This window comes from Dreissena polymorpha, chromosome 16 (genome assembly GCF_020536995.1).
Source record: "Dreissena polymorpha isolate Duluth1 chromosome 16, UMN_Dpol_1.0, whole genome shotgun sequence".
Lineage (NCBI taxonomy): Eukaryota > Metazoa > Mollusca > Bivalvia > Myida > Dreissenidae > Dreissena > Dreissena polymorpha.
In genome coordinates, this window is record NC_068370.1 from 11,977,993 (window position 1) to 11,999,387 (window position 21,395).

Below are 21,395 nucleotides of genomic sequence, written 5' to 3' on the forward strand. Positions count from 1 at the left end.
CGACAATACGATGGCGACAGTGCGATAGTACGATGGCGACAATGCGATAGTCATATCAAACTGTCGCCATCGTATCATCTCATTTTCGCCATCGTACTATCGCGTTATCGTTCTGTCGTCATCGTATTATCGCATTGTCGCCATCGTACTATCGAACTGTCGCTATCGTATTGTCGCACTGTCGTCATCGTTTTATCGCATTGTTGCCATCGTACCATCGCACTATTGCATTGTCGCATTTTCACCATCGTACTATCGCCATCGTATTGTCGCACTGTCGTCATCGTATTATCGCACTATCGCATTGTCGCATTGTCGCCATCGTACTATCGCACTGTCGTATTATCGCACTGTCGTCATCGTATTATCGCATTGTCGCCATCGTACTATCGCGTTATCGTACTGTCGCCATCGTTTAATCAAATTGTCGCCATCGTACTATCGCACTGTCGCCATTGTATTGTCGCATTGTCGTCATCGTACTATCGCATTGTCGCCATCGTACTATCGCACTATCGCATTGTCGTCCTCTGGATTTAAATGTGTAACCACGATGGCCCTAACGGTCAATGATAAGCGTGTGATTGGTAAAACAGTAATACTATTAGTAGCAAACGAGGCCTGTGAAAAATAGTGGTTTGACGCTAAGCAGACGTAAAGATACTAACGAAAGTATTTATTGAAGATAATGGATTGTTGACCTGACACGTGTATAAAGCGACCTCCATACAAAATAGCGACACTTTTTACATTGCGTGTGCCAAATTTACTTCAAATAAAAAGGATATATGAGGCTTTTTTGGCTACGCTAAAGTGGATATTGACTAGATATCTGTGCTTGTTTGCGTTCGAATTAATCATAGATAGTTTCATATGTATGAAAAGTTTAAGTGAATCTACCTTCTTGTATTTGTACAGTGTATGAATATGGCCTTAAAGACTGGTTGTAGAATTATATATGTGTTCGTGTTCTTTAAAATAATACTGGCTTTTTCGGAACAATTAACGGACGACAGTCGCTTGGACCGCCGAAAGCGCGCTATTGAATGGGGACCGGATATCGCCGGTCCATTCTGCGCCAAACGGGCACCACAGTGCTGCCCGGACCGACTGGACGAGTGCTCGGTGCCCGTAATGGATACGTTTTGTTACTGCGACGAATTTTGTGACCGGGACCGTAGCGACTGCTGCCCTGACTTCCAATCCGTCTGCCGGCGTCGGCCGGTCACACCGTCCCCGATACGCGGTAAGTCCACGAAGTAAACTTCCATCGCGTTTGTTCGCGACGTACGCCTTCCTCCAGTCGGGATTTTTTTTTAAAGAAACGCTTCTGTTGATGTTTTATTCGGATCGTTTTCTCAATGTTAAACTTCTTTGTTTATTAGGCTTATATTCGTGGTAGATACACAGCAAGTTGCTCGAAACCCACACGAATGTAGTGTGTATGTAAACTAGGACAATACGCTAGTAGAAATCTGAAAAGGGATGTCGTTGAGTTTTTGCATAATTTTGATACTTTAAATTTATCTTTGCATTGTATTAGATCAATTACAGTAAACACTATTTTGATGAGTTTGTATGCTTTTTGTTAATAATGATGTCAACAATACAGTTAAATCTCTTCTTTACCATTTGATCATGTGCACATACTTACATATGTGACAGCTGAGCTAAATGCAATGGGTTTTTTCCTTCAAATTTCTGATTTAACATCATCTTACTTGATTTAACTAACTATTAGCATGTAACATGCATTCAATGTAATTTATCTTAATCTTGTTAACGAGCCAGATGACCTGATATAGTCCACACAATTTTATACAAAACTATTGCATACCTGTCCGCAGAGATTCAATTTGAATATTGTACATTATGAATGCTACATTACATTCGCGCAAACCCTAATTAAATGTTTTTGATTGCATATCAAATCAAACGGTTTTTAAGATGTTAACACATAAAGGAAACAGACATTAAATTTGGCACGAGGCGACAGTGTGTTTGTAGGGTTTTAGGACTAAGTTCACAAATATCATCAATTTTGGGAAAGTCTTAAAGGGGCTTCCACATACTATGATACTATGATACAGTTGCACTATTAAAGAAATGTTGTAAAGTGAGTCTACGAATTTATAAAATCACCCCTGTATAAGTGACGGTTCTTAATGTACGTACCCTTGGCTTAAAACAGACTAATTTGTTTAGAAAATATCCACTTTTCAAAATTCAAAAGGTCATCACCCCACTTAAACCGATAACTTTTATCTCAACGATGTCTTCTTACAACAAACAAATACTATCAATGTTAATTTCAATCGTTACACAGGAAGCTTTGCATTCCATCGTAGATGGCAAAATAGCGGGTCTATAAAGATTGTAATTTATGTTAAAAAATGATTAATTAATAAATAAATAATAAATTATGAATTGATTAATTAATAATTAATTTATAAAAAAGTGAATCAAAAGTGTTTATAAATCATTAAAAATATCAATATTGTATACAATTCATGTTTTGAAAATTAGTGAATCAACGGTGTTGGTAAAAAAAATTAACAAGTGAATCAAAAGTGTTTATAATTCATTTTTAAAAAATAAGTGAATCAATATTCATATTGTATACAATTCATGTTATAAAAATTTGTGAATCAACAATGCTCGTAATTCATTTTCAAAAAAAAAGTGAATCAATAGTGTTTATAATTCAAAAATTGAATCAATAGTGTATATAATTTAAAAAAGTGTGTCAATATGTACAAGTGTATATAAGTCGTGTTCATATCATAATCGAAAAAAAGACATTATGAAATGAAATTAACTTGCGAATTTTGTTCTTCTATCTAGTTTTTTTTTCTATTAAAATGCGATAAAAACTCGTTAAGCTTTAATTATATATGAGAAAGTCAACACAAATTAAAACATGCATTTTTATATGTGAGCATAAATCACAGGGTACCGCACAAACATTTTCAATAACAATGTCACACTTCGGGAAAACAAACTATTTGATCCGAAATAAAAATCGGATAATAAACGCTAAAATATATATTTTCATCAATTCCGCTTAAATATATTTGTGCGGACTGCACAGGCTAAACTGGGACGACACTTTACGCACATGCATTAAGCCCAGTTTTCTCAGAACAATTCTCATTTATTTTGGGGCCGGTCTGTAATCCAACAATTATGGAATTATATAAAACTCTACATTGGGCGAACTCTTCACATGAATTGTATAGCAAATTTCAATTATGGAGATATAAGCTTTTCTAATATTTTAGATGGCTAATCGAGTTAATCAATTGTTTTTTACTGTATTATACTTTGGCAAAAAATTACGACGAATCTTCAAAACAAAATCAAACTCTGCATTTGTATGCATTTGTTTTGCCCTTAATATATGTTTTTATTGTTAAAATCTGTAAGCAACGTGTTGTTTTACATTATCCTGTTAAAACCATGTATCGTTCTGTTACAATAAACTAAATATGTTTTGAGTGTTAACAATAATATGTTCTGAAAAAAAGACATGATATATCTATATTATACATACATGAAAAATAATAAACGGGGATTCATGAGAAGCATGTAGTCCGAGTACTTGTTGTAATACGATACACAATATATTTAAATAATTGTGTCGCATTTTCATCAGCTGTATCATATGACATATTATACAGGCAATAAATTAACAACTGAAATGTGGTGAAAAGACGCCATTATTAAAAAGAAATTAATGTTCTGTCTTCAAAGAAAAATATATGTGGGTGTTTATATCACGTTACGAATTGCAGTTACACGACCAGATTTTGTTGCAACTTCACCTGATAATGTTTTACGGATTATAGCTATAATGATAACATATACTCGCTATTTAAAACAGCTTTCTTCCAATTGAGAACGGCCTTCTCCGATTTTTTTACGTATAATATTCATTATATGCCCTATTATTGTAGTCAAAGAGATTACAATTATAAATTTGCTATTGCAAAGTAAAAAAATAAATACCGAATGTATATTTCCATGAAGCAGATGTTTTTCAATATATAACAGATATCCGTAAGAAAAGTACATTTGCATAAGTTTTTTACTTCCCTACTCAATTATTAACAAAAAGTATTATAATACGCAAAAAACAACAACTGAATTTAGAAAATATTTTTTCACATCCATAAATTTCAAAACTGTCCATTCAACAATTTTTGAGTCGCGTTCTGAGAAAACTGGGCATAATGCTTGTGCGTAAAGTGTCGTCCCAGATTAGCCTACAGACTAATCAGGGACGACACTTTCCGCTTTTATGAAATTTTTCGTTTAAATAAAGCCTCTTCTAAGCAAAAATCCAATTTAGGCGGAAAGTGTCGTCCCTGATTAGCCTGTGCGGACTGCACAGGCTAATCTGGGATGCCAATTTACGCACATGCTTCATCCTCAGTTTTCTCAGAACGCGACTCACTTCTCCTTTCACACTAAGCGTCTGACAGACCTATCATATGTCAATTTTCTTACAAGATAAACCAAGAAGATCAAGCAACAACTATAGGGCAAATTAATCGGTTGAGTTGTGTTGAAATTTCATTGTCATCTTGTTTTTATGGGACGAATTAAATCATTAAATAATATATAATTATATTAATAAAAATTACAAAACATTTAAGGACATGTATATTCATAACGATGGTTGTTTGCAAAAGTATGTGCGACGAATAATGACTGCATTTCGATTGCGACAGGCCTTGTAATCTGGTGAAGATTAACTCAAGACACTCGTAGTACTTGACATGTGCAGGTTATCTCAGTATCAATCCTGCAATTAACATGAGAAATGCAAGGCAACATCGACAATATCGCAGACAGTTTGAGTCTGTATGGACAATTTAACATGTTAACCTTGACGTATCTCCTGGGAAATCGAGTGACATGCATAATGCCGAGAAATTAAGAATAGACACTGATTTATTGTAAAGACACCCTTTTAATATATACTTTTTCACTAGTATGAATCATTATCACTTTTTATTTACAAATACTGTATGTATAATGCTTCACTTTTGTCATTTCAGTTAGCATTGTGATGCTAAATACTTTGTTGTATGTTCTGTTTTCTTTGTAATTCTCCATGTCGATATTATTTATTGTGCTCTAACATTGTATAATGTTTATGCAATACAATTTTGGACTTGGACTTGGGAAACTTTATTATAACTTGTATGCTTTCTGGCCAACCGCAAAAACAAACATTTGAGTCCTAAAGTGACCAATCCAAGGGTTTTTAGCTCACCTGAGCACAACGTGCTCATGGTGAGCTTTTGTGATCGCCTTTTGTCCGTCGTCTTCGTGCGCTGTGCGGCGTCAACATTTGCCTTGTTAACTCTCTAGAGGCCACATTTATTGTCCAATCTTCATGAAATTTGGTCAGAAGATTGGTCTCAATGATATCTTGGATGAGTTCGAAAATGGTTACGTTTGAAAAACATGGCTGCCAAGGGGCGGGGCATTTTTCCTTATATGGCTACATATGGCTTTAGTAAAATCTTGTTAACACTCTAGAGGCCACATTTATTGTCTAATCTTCATGAAACTTGGTCAGAAGATTCATCTCAATAATATCTTGGACACGAGTTTGAAAATGATGCCGGTTAGTTGAAAACCATGGCCGCCAGGGGGCGCGACATTTTTCCTTATATGGCTATAGTAAAACCTTGTTAACACTCTAAAGGCCCCATTTATTTTCCGATCTTCATGAAACTTGCTCAGAAGATTTATCCCAGTGATATATAGGATGAGTTTAAAATGGTAACCTTTGCTTGAAAAACATGGCTGCCAAGGGGCGGGGCATTTTTCCTTATACGGCTAAATATGGCGATAGTAAAATCTTGTTAACACTCTAGAGGCCACATTTATTGTCTAATCTTAATGAAACTTGGCCAGAAGATTCATCCCAATAATATCTTGGATGAGTTCGTAAATGATGCCGGTTGGTTTAAAATATGGCCGCCAGGGGGCGGGGCATTTTTCCTAATATGGCTATAGTAAAACATTGTTAACACTCTTGAGGCCACATTTATTTTCCGATCTTCATGAAACTTGGTCAGAAGATTTGTCCAAATGATATATTGGATGAATTCGAAAATTGGTTTGGTTTCTTTAAAAACATGGCCACCAGGGGGCGGGGCATTTTTCCTTAAAAGGCTATATATGGCTTTTGTAAAACCTTGTTAACACTCTAGATGCCACATTTATTGTCCAATCTTCATGAAATTTGGTCAGACGATTTGTCTTATTGATATCTTGGATGAGTTCGAAATGATTACGTTTGCTTGAAAAACATGGCTGCCAATGGGCGGGGCAATTTTCCTTACATGGCTATATATGGCTATAGTAAAATCTTGTTAACACTCTAGAGGCCACATTTTAATGTCCGATCTTCATGAAACTCGGTCAGAAGATTCATCAGAATAATATCTTTGACGAGTTCAAAAATGATGCCGGTTGGTTAAAAAAAACATGGACACGACGGGGGCGGGGCATTTTTCCTTATACGGCTTTAGTAAAACCTTGTTAACACTCTAGCGGTCACATTTATTTAACGATCCTCATGAAACTTGGTCAGATGATTTGTCCCAATGATATCTTGGATGAGTTTGAACATGGTTTTGGTTGCTTTAAAAACATGGCCACCAGGGGCGGAGCATTTTTCCTTATATGGCTATACCGGTATACGGCTATAGTAAAACCTTGTTAACACTCTCAAGGCCACATTCATTGTCCAATCTTCATGAAATTTGGTCAGAAGATTGGTCTCAATGATATCTTGGATGAGTTTGAAAATAATTATGTTTGCTTGAAAAAATGGCTTCCAAGGGGCGGGACATTTTTCCTTATATGGCTATAGTCAAATCTTGTTAACACTCTAGAGGCCACATTTACTGTTCGATCTTCATGAAACTTGGTCAGAAGATTCATCCCGATAATATCTTGGACGAGTTCAAAAATGATGCAGGTTGGTTGAAAACATGGCTGCCATATGGGGGGGGGGGGCGCGCATTTTTTCCTTATTTGGCTTTAGTAAAACCTTGTTAGCACTCTAGAGGCCACATTTATTTTCTGATCTTCATGAAACTTGGTCAGAAGATTTGTCCCAATAATATGTTGTTATCTCATATGAGCGACTTTGGGCCTTTCAGGCCCTCTTGTTTCGTAATTTACTGACCTCTGTAAAAGGTGTATTTGTCAGTTTCGCTTGATTTTGAACTGTTTAAATGTCTTTGGGAGCATGCGGGCATAATAACAGGAATAATACAATTCTCAAATGAACATGAATTCAGAATGTCATGTTATGTACTGAAATAAACAAAAGCAAACATATTTATCATACCTTTCAACATAACTCCTCAACTCCCGAAGGGTTTAATAAAAAGTCAGATATGTGACTCGATAATTTCACGTTACTGGTCGTCATACGAGAGTCAAAATTAAATTGTAAATGAAAATAATTACTTTTTTTTTCCGATCCAAATTTTAGTAATGTCGTTGATTTAAGTATTGCAAAACGATGTTAGTTCCTTTATTGCCAGGAGTAAGCATATGTCTGCTGAAATTAAAGGATATAGTTGATAGTTAAGGTTTAATTCCATATCGTTATAACTTAAAAAACACTCACAATAATTGTGACTTTGGTTGTATAATCGATATGGGTAGACAGTGAAGCTTATACAACACTTCTTGTCTGTCAAAGGGCAATGTCGCAGTTTAAGGTAAATTTAAATTGTCTGGATCATTTAATTTTTGCAGGCCAATTGTCTATGACATTTATCATTTGCATTCTTTTGGCATTATATGCACACACGCACTCGAGCCCAAGTCATCAGGATAAGAAGTGGTACTATTCTTGAGAGAACTATTTCTTTATTCTATAGGCTACGAGTCAGTAAATCGAGATATCTTTTGGCGCTTAACACAAGCATCAGTTAGATTCTCTGTTATCGATCATCTTTCTGCGAATTGATGAACATAAATAGATCGGACATAAAAAATGCAATTTGCAGTTGAAACTGTCATTCATTTATAATCAACAAGTGCATTGATATAAAGGATAATCCAATAGGCATGGTAGCCTGTTTTTGTTGCGTATGACTTAATAATAAGTCATATAACATACCTCATATGGCATACGTTAACCAACAGTGTAATTACTCGGCATCACTATCGGGGATGATGTGACCACTCGTTTTCTCATCTTTCGTTGTTGCCGTATGCATGCACATTTTAGACTGTGTTTAGTTTTAGAGTTGAGTTCTAGACTTTTGCATATAACCTTACTAATGTGCTGTATTAACATTTGCTTTTATATGCTTCGCGTTCTGAGAAAACTGGGCATAATGCATGTGCGTAAAGTGTCATCCCAGATTAATAAAGGACGACACTTTCCGCTTTTATGGTATTTTTAGTTTCAATGAAGTCACTGCTTACAGAAAATCCAGTTTAGGCAGAAAGTTGCGTCCTGATAAGCCTGTGTGCACTGCACAGGCTAATATGGGATGATACTTTACGCACATGCAGTAAGCCCAGTTTTCTCAGAACACGACTCACATAAATTTATGTTGTTTTTTTATACAACAATTAAATATTTTCGATTCGAATTTTATCCAAGTTTAGCTACGTTAATATATTTATATGTTTCATATGTTGCATAAACGCATGTTTTTTTTCCAAGACTTGCAATAAATAATCTCGAGATTATAGTTTACACTTAATTATTGAAAGGAGTGCATAAAATAATGCTGTACATTTACAATGTAGAAAGAATATTACAAACAGATAACTTCCTTCAAACGAATATTGCTAAATGAAATTGTACTATTAATAACTAATTTTAATTATTGTCTGTATCGAGTTTTATGTGGCGGTATTTATCGCATTTAGTGTGTACGTCTACGTGTTTACATTCACATGCAATAAACATGCTTTAAAGCTTTACAAATAAAACTGCTTAAAGGGACCAGCTGGTCTCAGAATTCGGCATACGTCCATGTTTTTAATTCATAGGTAAGCTTGGTAGATTTAAGCATTGGAACTAAAAATAGTGCGACAATCAGATCAAAATTATGATAAATTGTATAAAACTAAAAGAGTAAAAAATCTCGACCAGTTTCTTTGGAATAAATTGCTTTCAGCTTAATCCCTCTGCCCGTTCAGCATATAAGTGAATATGTTTGTGTGACTACAAAATGTATTGTGTGGAAAATACATTAACGGTTCAAACACTATTCCATAAGGATTTATATTTAACAAGCAGCAATATAAATACACCGACATCACTTTACGGTGTTGAATTCAGGTTACAGCCTTCAGTATGTAACAATGATTTATAGCTGTCTTTTTAACAATAAATTACAAAAACACGACCCGCAATGTCACATTTAATGCGTGGAAGACCATTCAAGTATCATTACAAAATTTATGACAATATATTACAGGTAATATGAGAAGGAAATAATACTTATGATAAGGCGCAACAATAAATGTTAGTTTCAATGTTGCAAAAAACAACAACACAAAACTCTCGTATAACCCAGATTTTAGAACAATTGATTAAGTTTGCCAGATGTTCCTCTTGTTGTTTATATTTAATTTATGTTTTACAACACTCACTGTCAAACAACATTTCAGATACTACGGATTGGCTTTGAATATATAATCATTTTTACAATATTCAAATTGATCATACATACATATATTTATATGCCATATTTTGCATTGTGAAATTGCACACGTTTGTCACTTCTTAGCGGGCGCTGTCTGCTGATAAGCCACGGTTTCTGACGGTTTGTGCAATTTTGTCAAATGTTCTATTTATTGCATTTCATCTTTGGCTGTTAATAGTTGAAGTGAAAAAGCCAGAGTTATAAGAAATTAACCACTATTTTTAGAAGTTGATTTGCTTTTCTTTGAAATTTGCTCCGGAATAGGCAAGTATTAAGAAGTCAAATCAAATACAAATACATATATCCGATAATTCGAGCCAAGCGAGTTCGAGCCATCCGACAAAATTTTATATGAATATATAGGCGTACAAAATCGGTGATTTGATGCGAATTCTAGCCAACCGGAAATTCGAGCCAAGCGAGTTCGAGCCATCGGGTTTCGACTGTAAGTTTACTTTTAAACAATATTGTTGTTTTTCTTGAATAAGGCGACATTGATGTTTATTGAGAAACAAGGTGCTAGTTATTGAAAACCAACCGCTGTTCTTTTAACTTAAAGCAAGCATAGTTATAAGCAAATTGACGCGTTTCTGGTTCTGGACCAAACGCATTATAAAGCAACAGGTAAAAAAGATCAAATAGATTTTGCGATGAAATTAGCTTGGATCCTTTCTAAATGTGCCGAATATCCGTTCTTAACCGTTCTGGACGGCCTGCATGTCCGCCCATTGGTACCAATTGTTGCACACGTATTACTTGAAAAATTCTCGTTATGACATCGTTTATAAATAATATTTAATCGTGTACTCACACAATGATTATATAAACAGACATAAACAAGAGAACCGCGGTCGGAGACATATGCCGCCCCTCAAACAGGGCTTTGAACTAGTGATCCAAATTTCAATATGGGTCATCTACTGTCAAAGGCCAATGCACATATAAAGTATCAAGCCAATCGGTCAATTCGTTGATCAGAAATGATTTTCACACTTATTGTAACAGTGACCTTAGCATTTGACCTAGTAACCCCAATTTCAATAGGGGTCATCTACTGTCCCATGCGAACTCACATGGGAAGTATCAAGCCAATCGGTTAATTCGTTAACGAGTTATGGGTCGGAAACGACTCTCGCATTTATTGTTACAGTGACCTTGACCTTTGATCTGGTGGCCCCAATATCAATAGGGGTCATCCACTGTCCAAGGCTAATGTGCATGTGAAGTATCAAGCCAATTGGTCAATTTGTTGAACAATTATTTCTCGGAAACGATTTGTACACTTATTGTGACAGTGACCTTTATCTTTGACCTAGTGACCCCAATTTCAATAGGGGTCATCTACTGTTCAAGGTCAATGCACATGTGAAGTATCAAGCCAATCGGTAAGTTTGTTGACGAGTTATTGATCGGAAACAAATTGGTCTACCGAAAGACCGACGGATCGACAGACCGACCGACCGACATCCAGCAAAACAATATACCCCATCTTCATAGAAGGGGTAGGGGCAGAAAAATGACCGCGAAACTAGAAAATTATTAAATTGTTGTTTTTTTAAATAATAAAACACTTCGTCATATTGCAGTACTTGTGTCGCAATTGAGTGCGTTCCATTTCAAAGGGTAAGACGATATTAACGGTTTAGAGCTTCGTGAAGCTTGGATAAACGTATTATTTATTGTGTCTGTTTCCAGATTTTTATCTGTTTATCTCATAAATTGTATATATTGTATAATACTTCGGATAGTTTATGATGGCATACATGTACACGTATTTTCGTTATCAAAGAACTAATGGTCTTTACTACATAGCACAAGCGTTCGATAAGTAAAGCACGAGGTTGTTTATTTTGCTCTGTTCACTTTTTACAGTATAGAGCCCATCAAAACGATAACATCGTATAACATGTAATGCTATGTCAAACAAAAGGTTAATGCACATACATTTCTTCTTCAATTATTATTTTTGCCTTTCAAAATATAGCCGTCAACGCACTGTTACGTATTATTACTCAAAGTAATGTACTAAATCAAATCTAGACCCAGTTTATGAAATAATGTTGTAGCCTGTTGTTAATAATTAGTATAACACACAAAATACAACTAGACGAAAACTTTCGTAAACGTAACAATATTGTACAATATAATTTCGTTGATTGCTTTCCGGATAATACTTGCTGTGGTCGCCCACGCAATATTGGTCCGCATTGATATCTAAAAAGTAGCGGGTTCAATCCATGCGAAAGATTTCTTACTATGTCACATTAAGACTCCAAGATTATCAGAATAAACTGTAGGTGTTCCATGCAATCGAGCTACAACTAGGTCTAACTTGAAAAAAAAGGCAAATTAATTAGTATTCTGCATACCAACTTATAAATTAAACTCGTTATTAATACATAGTAATATTATTTCACCCATAGTGTATCCACCGACATACCTATCAACGTTCCTTGACTATCAATATAGTGACAACAATTCATGGTAATAACGACCTGCAGATATAAGGGAACATTGTTCCTATGGCATTGACCAAGGAATCGCACTAACACATTAAACGTACAGTATTTATTATTTGATTAATCAAATTGATGCTAAACCGCCCATATTCATGTATTACATTTTTAGAAGAGCTTAACATATATTATACATTATATTATATTGCAATTGTATTAACAAGTTGGCAAAACTGAATGATATTGAAATGGATACCATAAAGCACAATGATATATATTTCTTCTATTACTGTTTTAATTATTGAAATATGTAAACGTGTGAGTAATTGAATAAAATCACGTGATCTTGTCATCTATATTTTGCACATATCGTTCCCAGGTGAAAATGTGGTGGACGTGTGGGAATATGTTAAAAATATACTTATATTATTCATGGAGTGAGTTTAAACTATTAATACAAATGCAAACATGATGATAGTAATCATGTAAAATGATTTTTATTTTTTTATTAATGGATTCTTCCTATTGCTGATGATATATTATACATGTATCAAGAAGCGATGCCAGAATTGTGTCTATCATATTTTGTGCCCGTGAAAAAGCCCATTACAGAAGAACCAAATCCAATTACCAAAAGCTCGATTTATTCGTAAATTGCTTATAATTTGCGAATTGCATGCTGTGCACGACATTTTAGGCTTCATTGTAGGCGGTGCTTTGAAATGTCAAACACTTCATACATAGAAGCGTTGATTTATGATAAATGTGTTTTGTTCAGCGAGAAAATTTGGTTTTATTACATCTGTGTTGTCAAAGCAGTAATCATTTTGTATTAGATGTTCTCTGGTGTGGCCAGTTTTATGGTTAGATTCCGAATTGCAACTCTATTGTGCAATATTTTTCATTATTCATTAGGATAACTATGTACATAATATAATGAACACAATTCTTATGACTCCTACAGATGCTTATACTGATAACCGTGAGTACCCTAAATTACCACAGCAGCATTATGGCATACAGTCCATCTTTCATGAATGGTTTTCGTTTCGAGAACTAGCATTTACATTTCGATTAACTCTTGCATGGACTCTACTCGACAACAATACAGTGATAATAATAAAATAGGGAATGAAACACCTACTAACAAATCGATGCACCTGTTTAGATTGCCTGCACATGATACTTTCGTGTGTATTTTTATATTTTATCTGCCGTATCTAGTGGCATATTTCTGCCACTCACTTTCTATTAGTCATGTACTTACTAAGTAGGTGACCTGATCCATAACCAGTGACGGTTCCATACTTCAGAGATGGTTCATGGTTTTGTAGTATTCGTTATTCGTTATTAAATTGCGATACCATGTTGTTTTAAAATGGCATAATTATTTGCCTCACATAAAACTAAACGTTTACAAGAAAAGAGTTGGTGCAATGTGCACAGATTTTTTTCTTTCTGTTAAAAACAATTTTAAGGTAGAACAATAAGTCGAACACTAACCATTATAAGTAATATTTGCTGAACTTTGTCTTTATTCAAATAAAATGTCAAAAACTGTACACGAGTTAACCTATTTGAAACGCTGTACTATTTATAAGTTGAAAATATAACATAAATATATTATTAAATTGTATTGACTATAGGCACATTGCTTGATACTAACTGGAAGTGTATAACAATACACGCGGACGATGCCCGCTACTGTTTCTTGTTTTCGCAAAAACGTATACACAGCAGCCAACATAAACGACCAAAACGACCCTTACTTATATTATTGAGACACGATAGCAGTTTAAGTTATCAACGTTTTGTGTTTTAATTGATTTCAAAAAGGCGTATGATTTTATTGATAAAAATAGTTTATGGACTAAACTATCTCAGCCAGATATTGGTATAGGAGGAAAGATTTAAGATGCTTTAAAGTCTCTATATGGTAATGTTACATCATGTGTTAGAATAAATGGTTTATGTACAGATAGTTTTAATGTTGAGTGTGGCTTGAGGCAGGGGTGCTCGTCATCTCCCCATTTATTCAATCTGTACATAAATGATTTAGTTGTACGTATTAAAGACCTAGATAAAGGTGTTACTCTTGATAGTAGTAAAAAATGTATTTTATTATATGCAGATGATATTGTTCTATTAGCAGAAAATGAAGAAGATTTGCAATTTATGCTTGATAATTTATATCAATGGTGTACTGAGAATCATATGAATGTTAACCCTTAAAAGAGTAATAGTATACACTTCAGATCACAATCTGTCAGCAGAGCTTCATATAATTTCACATGTGGACCCCATGAGTTGAGAGTGGTTGACAGGTATACTTACTTGGGGCTGTTATTAAATGAGTTCCTTGATTATGATCTTACTGCTAAAAGTGTCTCCCAAAGTGCAGGCAGTGCCCAAGGGTTCTCATTGCCAAATGTAAATCTATAGGCGGAGTGCAATACAACGTTTTAAAGAAACAATACGATAGCACTGTTTGGCCAGTCATATCCTCTAGGGCCTCAGTGTGGGGTACATACGATCATTCTCTTGCATAAATGCAGCCCAGAGTCGAGCGATGCGCTTTTTTGTTCTTTTTTTTTTTTTTGGGGGGGGGGGGGGGCTTGGGCAAATATACACCAAACAGTGCTCTCTATGGTGAATTATCATGGAAACCACCACATGTGAAACAATGGATATCTGTTGTACAGCAATGGCATAGATTGAAACGTATGGATGACAATATAATTAATAGTTAAGTGTTCTCAATATTCTGTCATAGAAGTAATAATAACTGCAGAAATTGGCAATTGTATGTTAAATCTTATTTCAAAAGTATTGATATGTTGAATTATCTTGATGATTGTGCAACAATTACATCCAATCAATTATTTTATCTAGTAGAATATGTAACCATGAATAAATACATAGAACATTGGAAAGATTCAATACATAGTGAACAAGGTCCATCCCTTACTGGTAGAAACAAACTTAGAACATATCGTATTTTTAAGCATGATTTTGACAGAAAGTTAGGTTAAATCTTAAATGACCATAAAATATAGATCTGCTTTTGCTAAATTCCGGTGCGTGTGGCACTTATTCGACTAGAAACAGGAAGATATGAAAATTTGCAATTTATCAATCGAAAATGAGATTCATGTAATACGTAAATGTTCTGCGTATATTGACGATAGAAATGTCTTATTACGTAAGGCCACAGAAACAGACAACTACTTTATTATATGTCAGACCAGGATAAACTTATATTTCTTTTTTTCCAATTAAAGTGTTATGTATGAGACTGTCAAACCTGTTGCAAAATACTTCAGTCTAGAAATAACTATTTGTATAGATAGTGTAGTTGGACAGTAGGGGTGGTCTGTTGTACGTACACTGGCAGTGTATTGGTCTTGGTAAATTGGTCTGTGTTGCAACCCCCTGTGATCACCACCAGTGTACATGCCATGGATTATGCCTTTATTTCTTGATTACTGGCATACTCTCAGATATTTAGATTATTCTTTCTGTTAGTCTTACTTGATACTACTGTTTTACATACATATCTGAGGTGATATGTGTTTTATCTACATTTTACAATTTTGGCAATAGTCACAATATTTCATTTTAGTATCTTATTTTTTGTTTGTTTTTAAGGCAGTGTTTAATCATATATAAAATGAAAGTTAAGATTAGCAGTACTGATACGGCTTTTAGTTAACTGTACAGTTGTTGCATTTTTGAATGCATTATGTTTATAATCTCTTCAGTAATTCAGTAATCATTTTGTTTAAATGTCAGATACATATACATATATCAAGATGAAAACATTTATATTGCATACATAGGTTACATGATAGTTGATCTACCAATACACTAGGTTACCAACAAGACAATTGAATCAACACACTCATTCTCAACTTAACTTCTTAAGTGGTCAACCACTGGCTTTGTCACTGAATAAAACGTATTCATTATAGCTCAATAAACCCTCTACTGCCATTACTAACTTATACTCACTCACTCATTCATTCGTATTCATATCACCTACCTAAGCCCCACTCATAAAACTCTTATTTACACAATCACACTCACTCATTCACTCACGGAATACATGTACTATCTTTTACCATAAATATGTTCTCTGTATTATATAGACTATTTTTATAGTCTCTTATAATTCAAATTTGAATGGCCATTTACAGATGTTGTTATACATGTGTTTTTATATCTTGTATATACTATGTTGTACATGCTGTAAATGGATGAGACTGAAATAAAATAAAATATACCAAAAAAAAAGGCAAAACGTACTGAGACCTTTTGCTGACCTTAGATAGCATACATTAGGCAGAAAATGTTCGTAGGAATAAAACAAGTCCACTGCAGAGGTTAACGATCAGTTTAAGCAGCGGGAGAGGTGCATAATTACTTAAAATGAATGCATTACATGGCTTCTCAATGGACACTCACGGTGGTCGAGGAAGCCATAATTGGGGCTAACCGGAAAGTTTAAGAGGTCACAATATTTTAATGACGATTAATTATGGGTATTAGTGTCGAAGTCGTGTTAATCTCTAAACTCAAGCGTAGTTTATATGTATACGTCAACCATGACATTTGTGAAAGCAATCCTTCGCACATTTTCAAAATCCGTATGACCTTAAATTGGCACGTTTGATTTTCCATCCAACTGGTCTCGTTTGTTAGCAATCATGCATTTAAACATCACAGGCGGAGTTTGGTGGCGGGCTGTTGTTGTTGTAGTAGAAGTAGTAGTAGTAGTAGTAGTAGTAGTAGTAGTAGTAGTAGTAGTAGTAGTAGTAGTAGTAGTAGTAGTGGTCGTAGTAGTAGTAGTAGTAGTAGTCGTAGTAGTCGTAGTCGTAGTAGTCGGCGTTGTAGTAGTCGTAGTCGTCGTCGTAGTAGTAGTCGTCGTCGTCGTCGTCGTCGTCGTCGTAGTCGTAGTAATAGTAGTAGTAGTAGTAGTCAGTGTAGTAGTAGAGTAGTAGTAGTCGTCGTAGTCGTAGCGTAGTAGTAGTCGTGAGTAGTCGTCGTAGTAGTCGTAGTCGTAGTAGTAGTCGTCTTTCCGTCGTCGTCGTAGTAGTGCGTCGCGTCTGTCGTAGTAGTCGTCGTCGTCGAAGTCGTAGTAGTGTAGTAGTAGTCGTCGTAGTCGTGTAGTCGTCGTAGTAGTCGTCGTAGTCGTCGTCCGTGTGTCGTCTAGTAGCCTTGGTAGTAGTAGTTGTTGTTGTTGTTGTTGTAGTAGTAAAAGCATTTAGTGGTCAACATTTCCATCATGCAATGTTGTTTATATCGTTCAAGGCTCACTGCGAGCTACAATGGAAGATACTTCCAACAGAATTGACCAGGTGAAGATTAACTGTAACCTGTGGTGAGCTATATACTAATTACGTGAGAAAAGATAAAATGTAAAAGTGTATTAATGAGCTAACTCTCAATTTGTTTCACATAAATGTTATAGCACTTTAGAATTGTATTCAAACTGTGTTTAGCATCTTAAATAAATAGAGGATATTTGTTGGATACGCTGGAATATCGATTTTAATTCATGAGTGAACATAGATTTTTTTTTTTAAACCATCATCGAATCTTATGCATGTTCTTGTTATTTTATGCTTACAAATGATTAATTTTGTATTTTTGCAATTGTGGACAATGATATTCCCTGTTGGGGGTCCCGAAATGTTAAATGCAGAGTAGCCCCCCCCCCCTCCCCCTTGGTAAAATTGTCGTTCACAATTAGGAAACCAAACATATCTAAAAATAGGTGCGGTAAAACAATGACAATTATGATAATTTTTCACTGTTTAGTTTAACTTTAAAGCTATTTATTTTCGCTCGATTGCATACAAAGCCCTAGGCTCAAGTGCAACGCTTTCGAGTCCGTTTCCTGGGACTAGAACCAGTACTTGGTGTGTATAGGATAAATCTAAAGAGTGCTCACACAGTGGGGAGCCGTAAACCGAACCCATGACCTCCTGATCGCTAGGCGGACATCACATCCACTAAACACCTGCGACCTCGATCGATAACACTTTTTTTCTATGTTTACTCGTGAATTAAAATCGATATTCAACCGTATCCAAAAAATTTCGCTGTTTGAACAGTGAATTTTCAGTTTTAATTCACTGATATTTCTCTTCAAACCACCGAAAAGCATAAAATATAAGATCTAAAAATAACAAGCACACCTTGTTAACGAATATGCGACGATAAATATATAACGAAGTTATTTTTATGTGTCCGTTTGTGCAACAAAATAAATTTATACATATGAGAGAACTCGAATATTATATTGAAAGAACAACAATATTTGAAAATAGAGATGAAGGATATTTGTTGGATTCGGTGGAATAGTGATTTTTATGCACGAGTGATCATAGAAAATATTGTTTTCACAAGTGGCAGATCACGAGATTATTCCACTGATATTTCTCTATAAACCACCGGAGAGCATACTGCAACATAAAGAGTAGCTAGTATTTCATACCACCTCCTCCGCGATTTTCGCCGTACTTTTTTATTTGTCATTCTAAAGTATGTGTTATCCAGTCGTACAGTTGACTTTTTTTTAATAAAAAGGCGAATGTAAAAATTTCCGGCCAGATGACATCTTCTCCTTTTCAAATGGTTTGTTATCCAAGTGGACTTGGATAACTAATCCAATGGATCTAATGCCTTCCAAGATGACCTCGCATGCATCACGAATGCCTTTTGGGTTATGTTTCAGTCGATGTGTGAGCGACATCCGCAGTACCAGCGGCTATTCGTTTCAGTGTGAAAACAACGTATGCCTGATACAAGAGAATGTGATAAACACCATCAACAAAAACTCAAACAGATACGGGTAGGTATTAAGTTATTTTACCTTAGTAAAGATATCCGAGATATTGGAATGTGGTTTGCAAGTAATTTTATATTTCTGCTCAATAAAGCAAATCTCTTGATATTAACCCTACTGCCGGATATCGAATTATAATTTTCTCTTTGTGGAAAGCCCATGTCATTTTGTTACAATTACGTAAAACTCTAACACGATATTTGATCATAATTGTTAAAATAAAACAAGTATGTGAATTGTTTATTAGTCCCGCGTATTTGATACACAGATTCGACTGTTTTTGTGTCGGAACTAAAACAAATCAATATGCATGTTTGTATCGCTATCGTTGTAATCGCTGCAGTGTGTTTGCTGGTATCGCTTGGCCGGTAACTGCTGCATTTAGTTTGCTCGTATTGCTAGCACAGTAATCGCTGCATTGAATTTTCACGCATCGCTTGGTAACAGCTGCATTGAGTTTGATCGTATCGCAAGTGTAGTAACCGCTGCATTGAGATAACTCTTACCGCTAGGAAGGTTATCGCTGAATTACGTTTGCACTATTATGTTTTCTCTGCATTGAGTCTGTACGTACCGCTAGGGAGGTAACCGATGGATTGAGTTTTCTTGTATCGATAGGAAGGTAACCTCTGTATTAACTTTATTCGTATCGTTAGGAGGTAAACGCTGGTTAAACAACCACTGCGATTTCGTTTCGCTAATGTAGTAACCGCTGCATTGAATTTGAGTTTGCTCACATCGCTAAGGAGGTAACCGCTCGCATTGGAAATGAAGTAACCGCTGCATTGAGTTTTCTCGCATCAATAAGGATATGGGTAACGCTTGATTTGAGTTTGCTCGTATCGCTAGGGTATTAACCGCTGGATTGAGTTTGCTGCTCGTATCGCTATGGAAGTAACCGCTGCATTTAGTTGGCCTGTATCGCTAGGGAGGTGCCCGCTGTATTTAGTGTGCCCTTATCGCTATTGCGGTAACCGCTCGATTGCGTTTTCTCTTATTGCTTGCGATGTAAGCGCTGCATCAAAATTGCACTTATCGCTATGGAAGCAACCGATGTATTGATTTCCACTTATCACCAGGAAGGTTACTGCTGTATTGAGTTTTCACTTATCGCTAGGAGATTAATCGCTGTATGGAGCTTGCTCGTATGGCTAGGGAGGTTGCCGCTGTAATGAGTTTGCACGTACCGTAAGGGAGGTTTCCGCTGTTTTGAGTGTGCTCGAATCGCTAGGGAGGTTGCCGCTGTATTGAGTTTGCTCGTATCGGTAGGTAGGTTGCCGCTGTATTGAGTTTGCACGTATCGCTAGGGAGCTGGCCGCTGTATTGAGTTTGCTCGTATCGCTAGGGACGTTGCCGCTGTATTTAGTTTGCACGTATCGCTAAGGAGGTTGCCGCTGTATTGAGTTTGAACGTATCGCTAGGGAGGTTGCCGCTGCATTGAGTTTGAACGTATTGCAAGGGAGGTTGTCGCTGTTTTGAGTTTGAACGTATCGCTAGGGAGGTTGTCGCTGTTTTGAGTTTGCTCGTATCGCTAGGGAGGTTGCCGCTGTATTAAGTTTGCTCGTACCGTTATGGAGGTTGCCGCTGTATTGAGTTTGCTCGTATCGCTAAGGAGGTTGCCGCTATATTGAGTTTGCTCGTATCGCTGGGGAGGTTGTCGCTGTATTGAGTTTGCTCATATCACTAAGGAGGTTGCCGCTGCATTGAGTTTGCTCGTATCGCTAGGGAGGTTGTCGCTGTTTTGAGTTTGCACGTATCGCTAGGGAGGTTGCCAATGAATTGAGTTTGCTCGTATCGCTTGGGAGGTTGCCGCTGTATTGAGTTTGCTGGTATCGCTAGAGAGATTGCCGCTGTATTGAGTTTGCTCGTATCGCTAGGGAGGTGGGCGCTGTATTGAGTTTGCTCGTATCGCTAAGGAGGTTGCCGCTGTAATGAGTTTGCTCGTATCGCAAGGGCAGGTTGTCGCTGTATTGAGTTTGCACGCATCGCTAGGGAGGTTGCCGCTGTATTGATTTTGCTCCTATCGCTTGGGAGGTTGCCGCTGCATTGAATTTGCACGTATCGCTAAGGAGGTTGCCGCTGTATTGAGTTTGCTCGTATCGCTAGGGAGGTTGCCGATGTATTGAGTTCGCACGTATCGCTAGGGAGGTTGCCGCTGTATTGAGTTTGCTCGTATCGCTTGGGAGGTTGTCGCTGTATTGATTTTGATAGTATCGCTAAGGAGGTTGCCGCTGTATTGAGTTTGCTCGTATCGCTAGGGAGGTTGTCGCTGTATTGAGTGTGCACGTATGTCTAGGGAGGTTGCCGCTGTATTGAGTTTGCTCGTATCGTTTGGGAGGTTATTGCTGCATTGAATCTGCACGTATCGCTATGGAGGTTACA

The 21,395-nt window shown here is 36.2% G+C and overlaps 1 protein-coding gene across 1 annotated transcript in view; it reads left to right on the plus strand.

Moving 5' to 3' along the window:
- LOC127861666 (uncharacterized peptidase C1-like protein F26E4.3) overlaps window positions 1–21,395 on the plus strand; it is a 42,695-nt gene that overhangs the window by 10,835 nt on the left and 10,465 nt on the right. Inside the window, exons 2-3 of the mRNA XM_052400354.1 lie at window positions 17,474–17,543; window positions 18,903–19,019. Coding sequence (XP_052256314.1) covers window positions 17,474–17,543; window positions 18,903–19,019 — 187 coding nt within the window. The remainder of the gene's footprint in view (window positions 1–17,473; window positions 17,544–18,902; window positions 19,020–21,395) is intronic.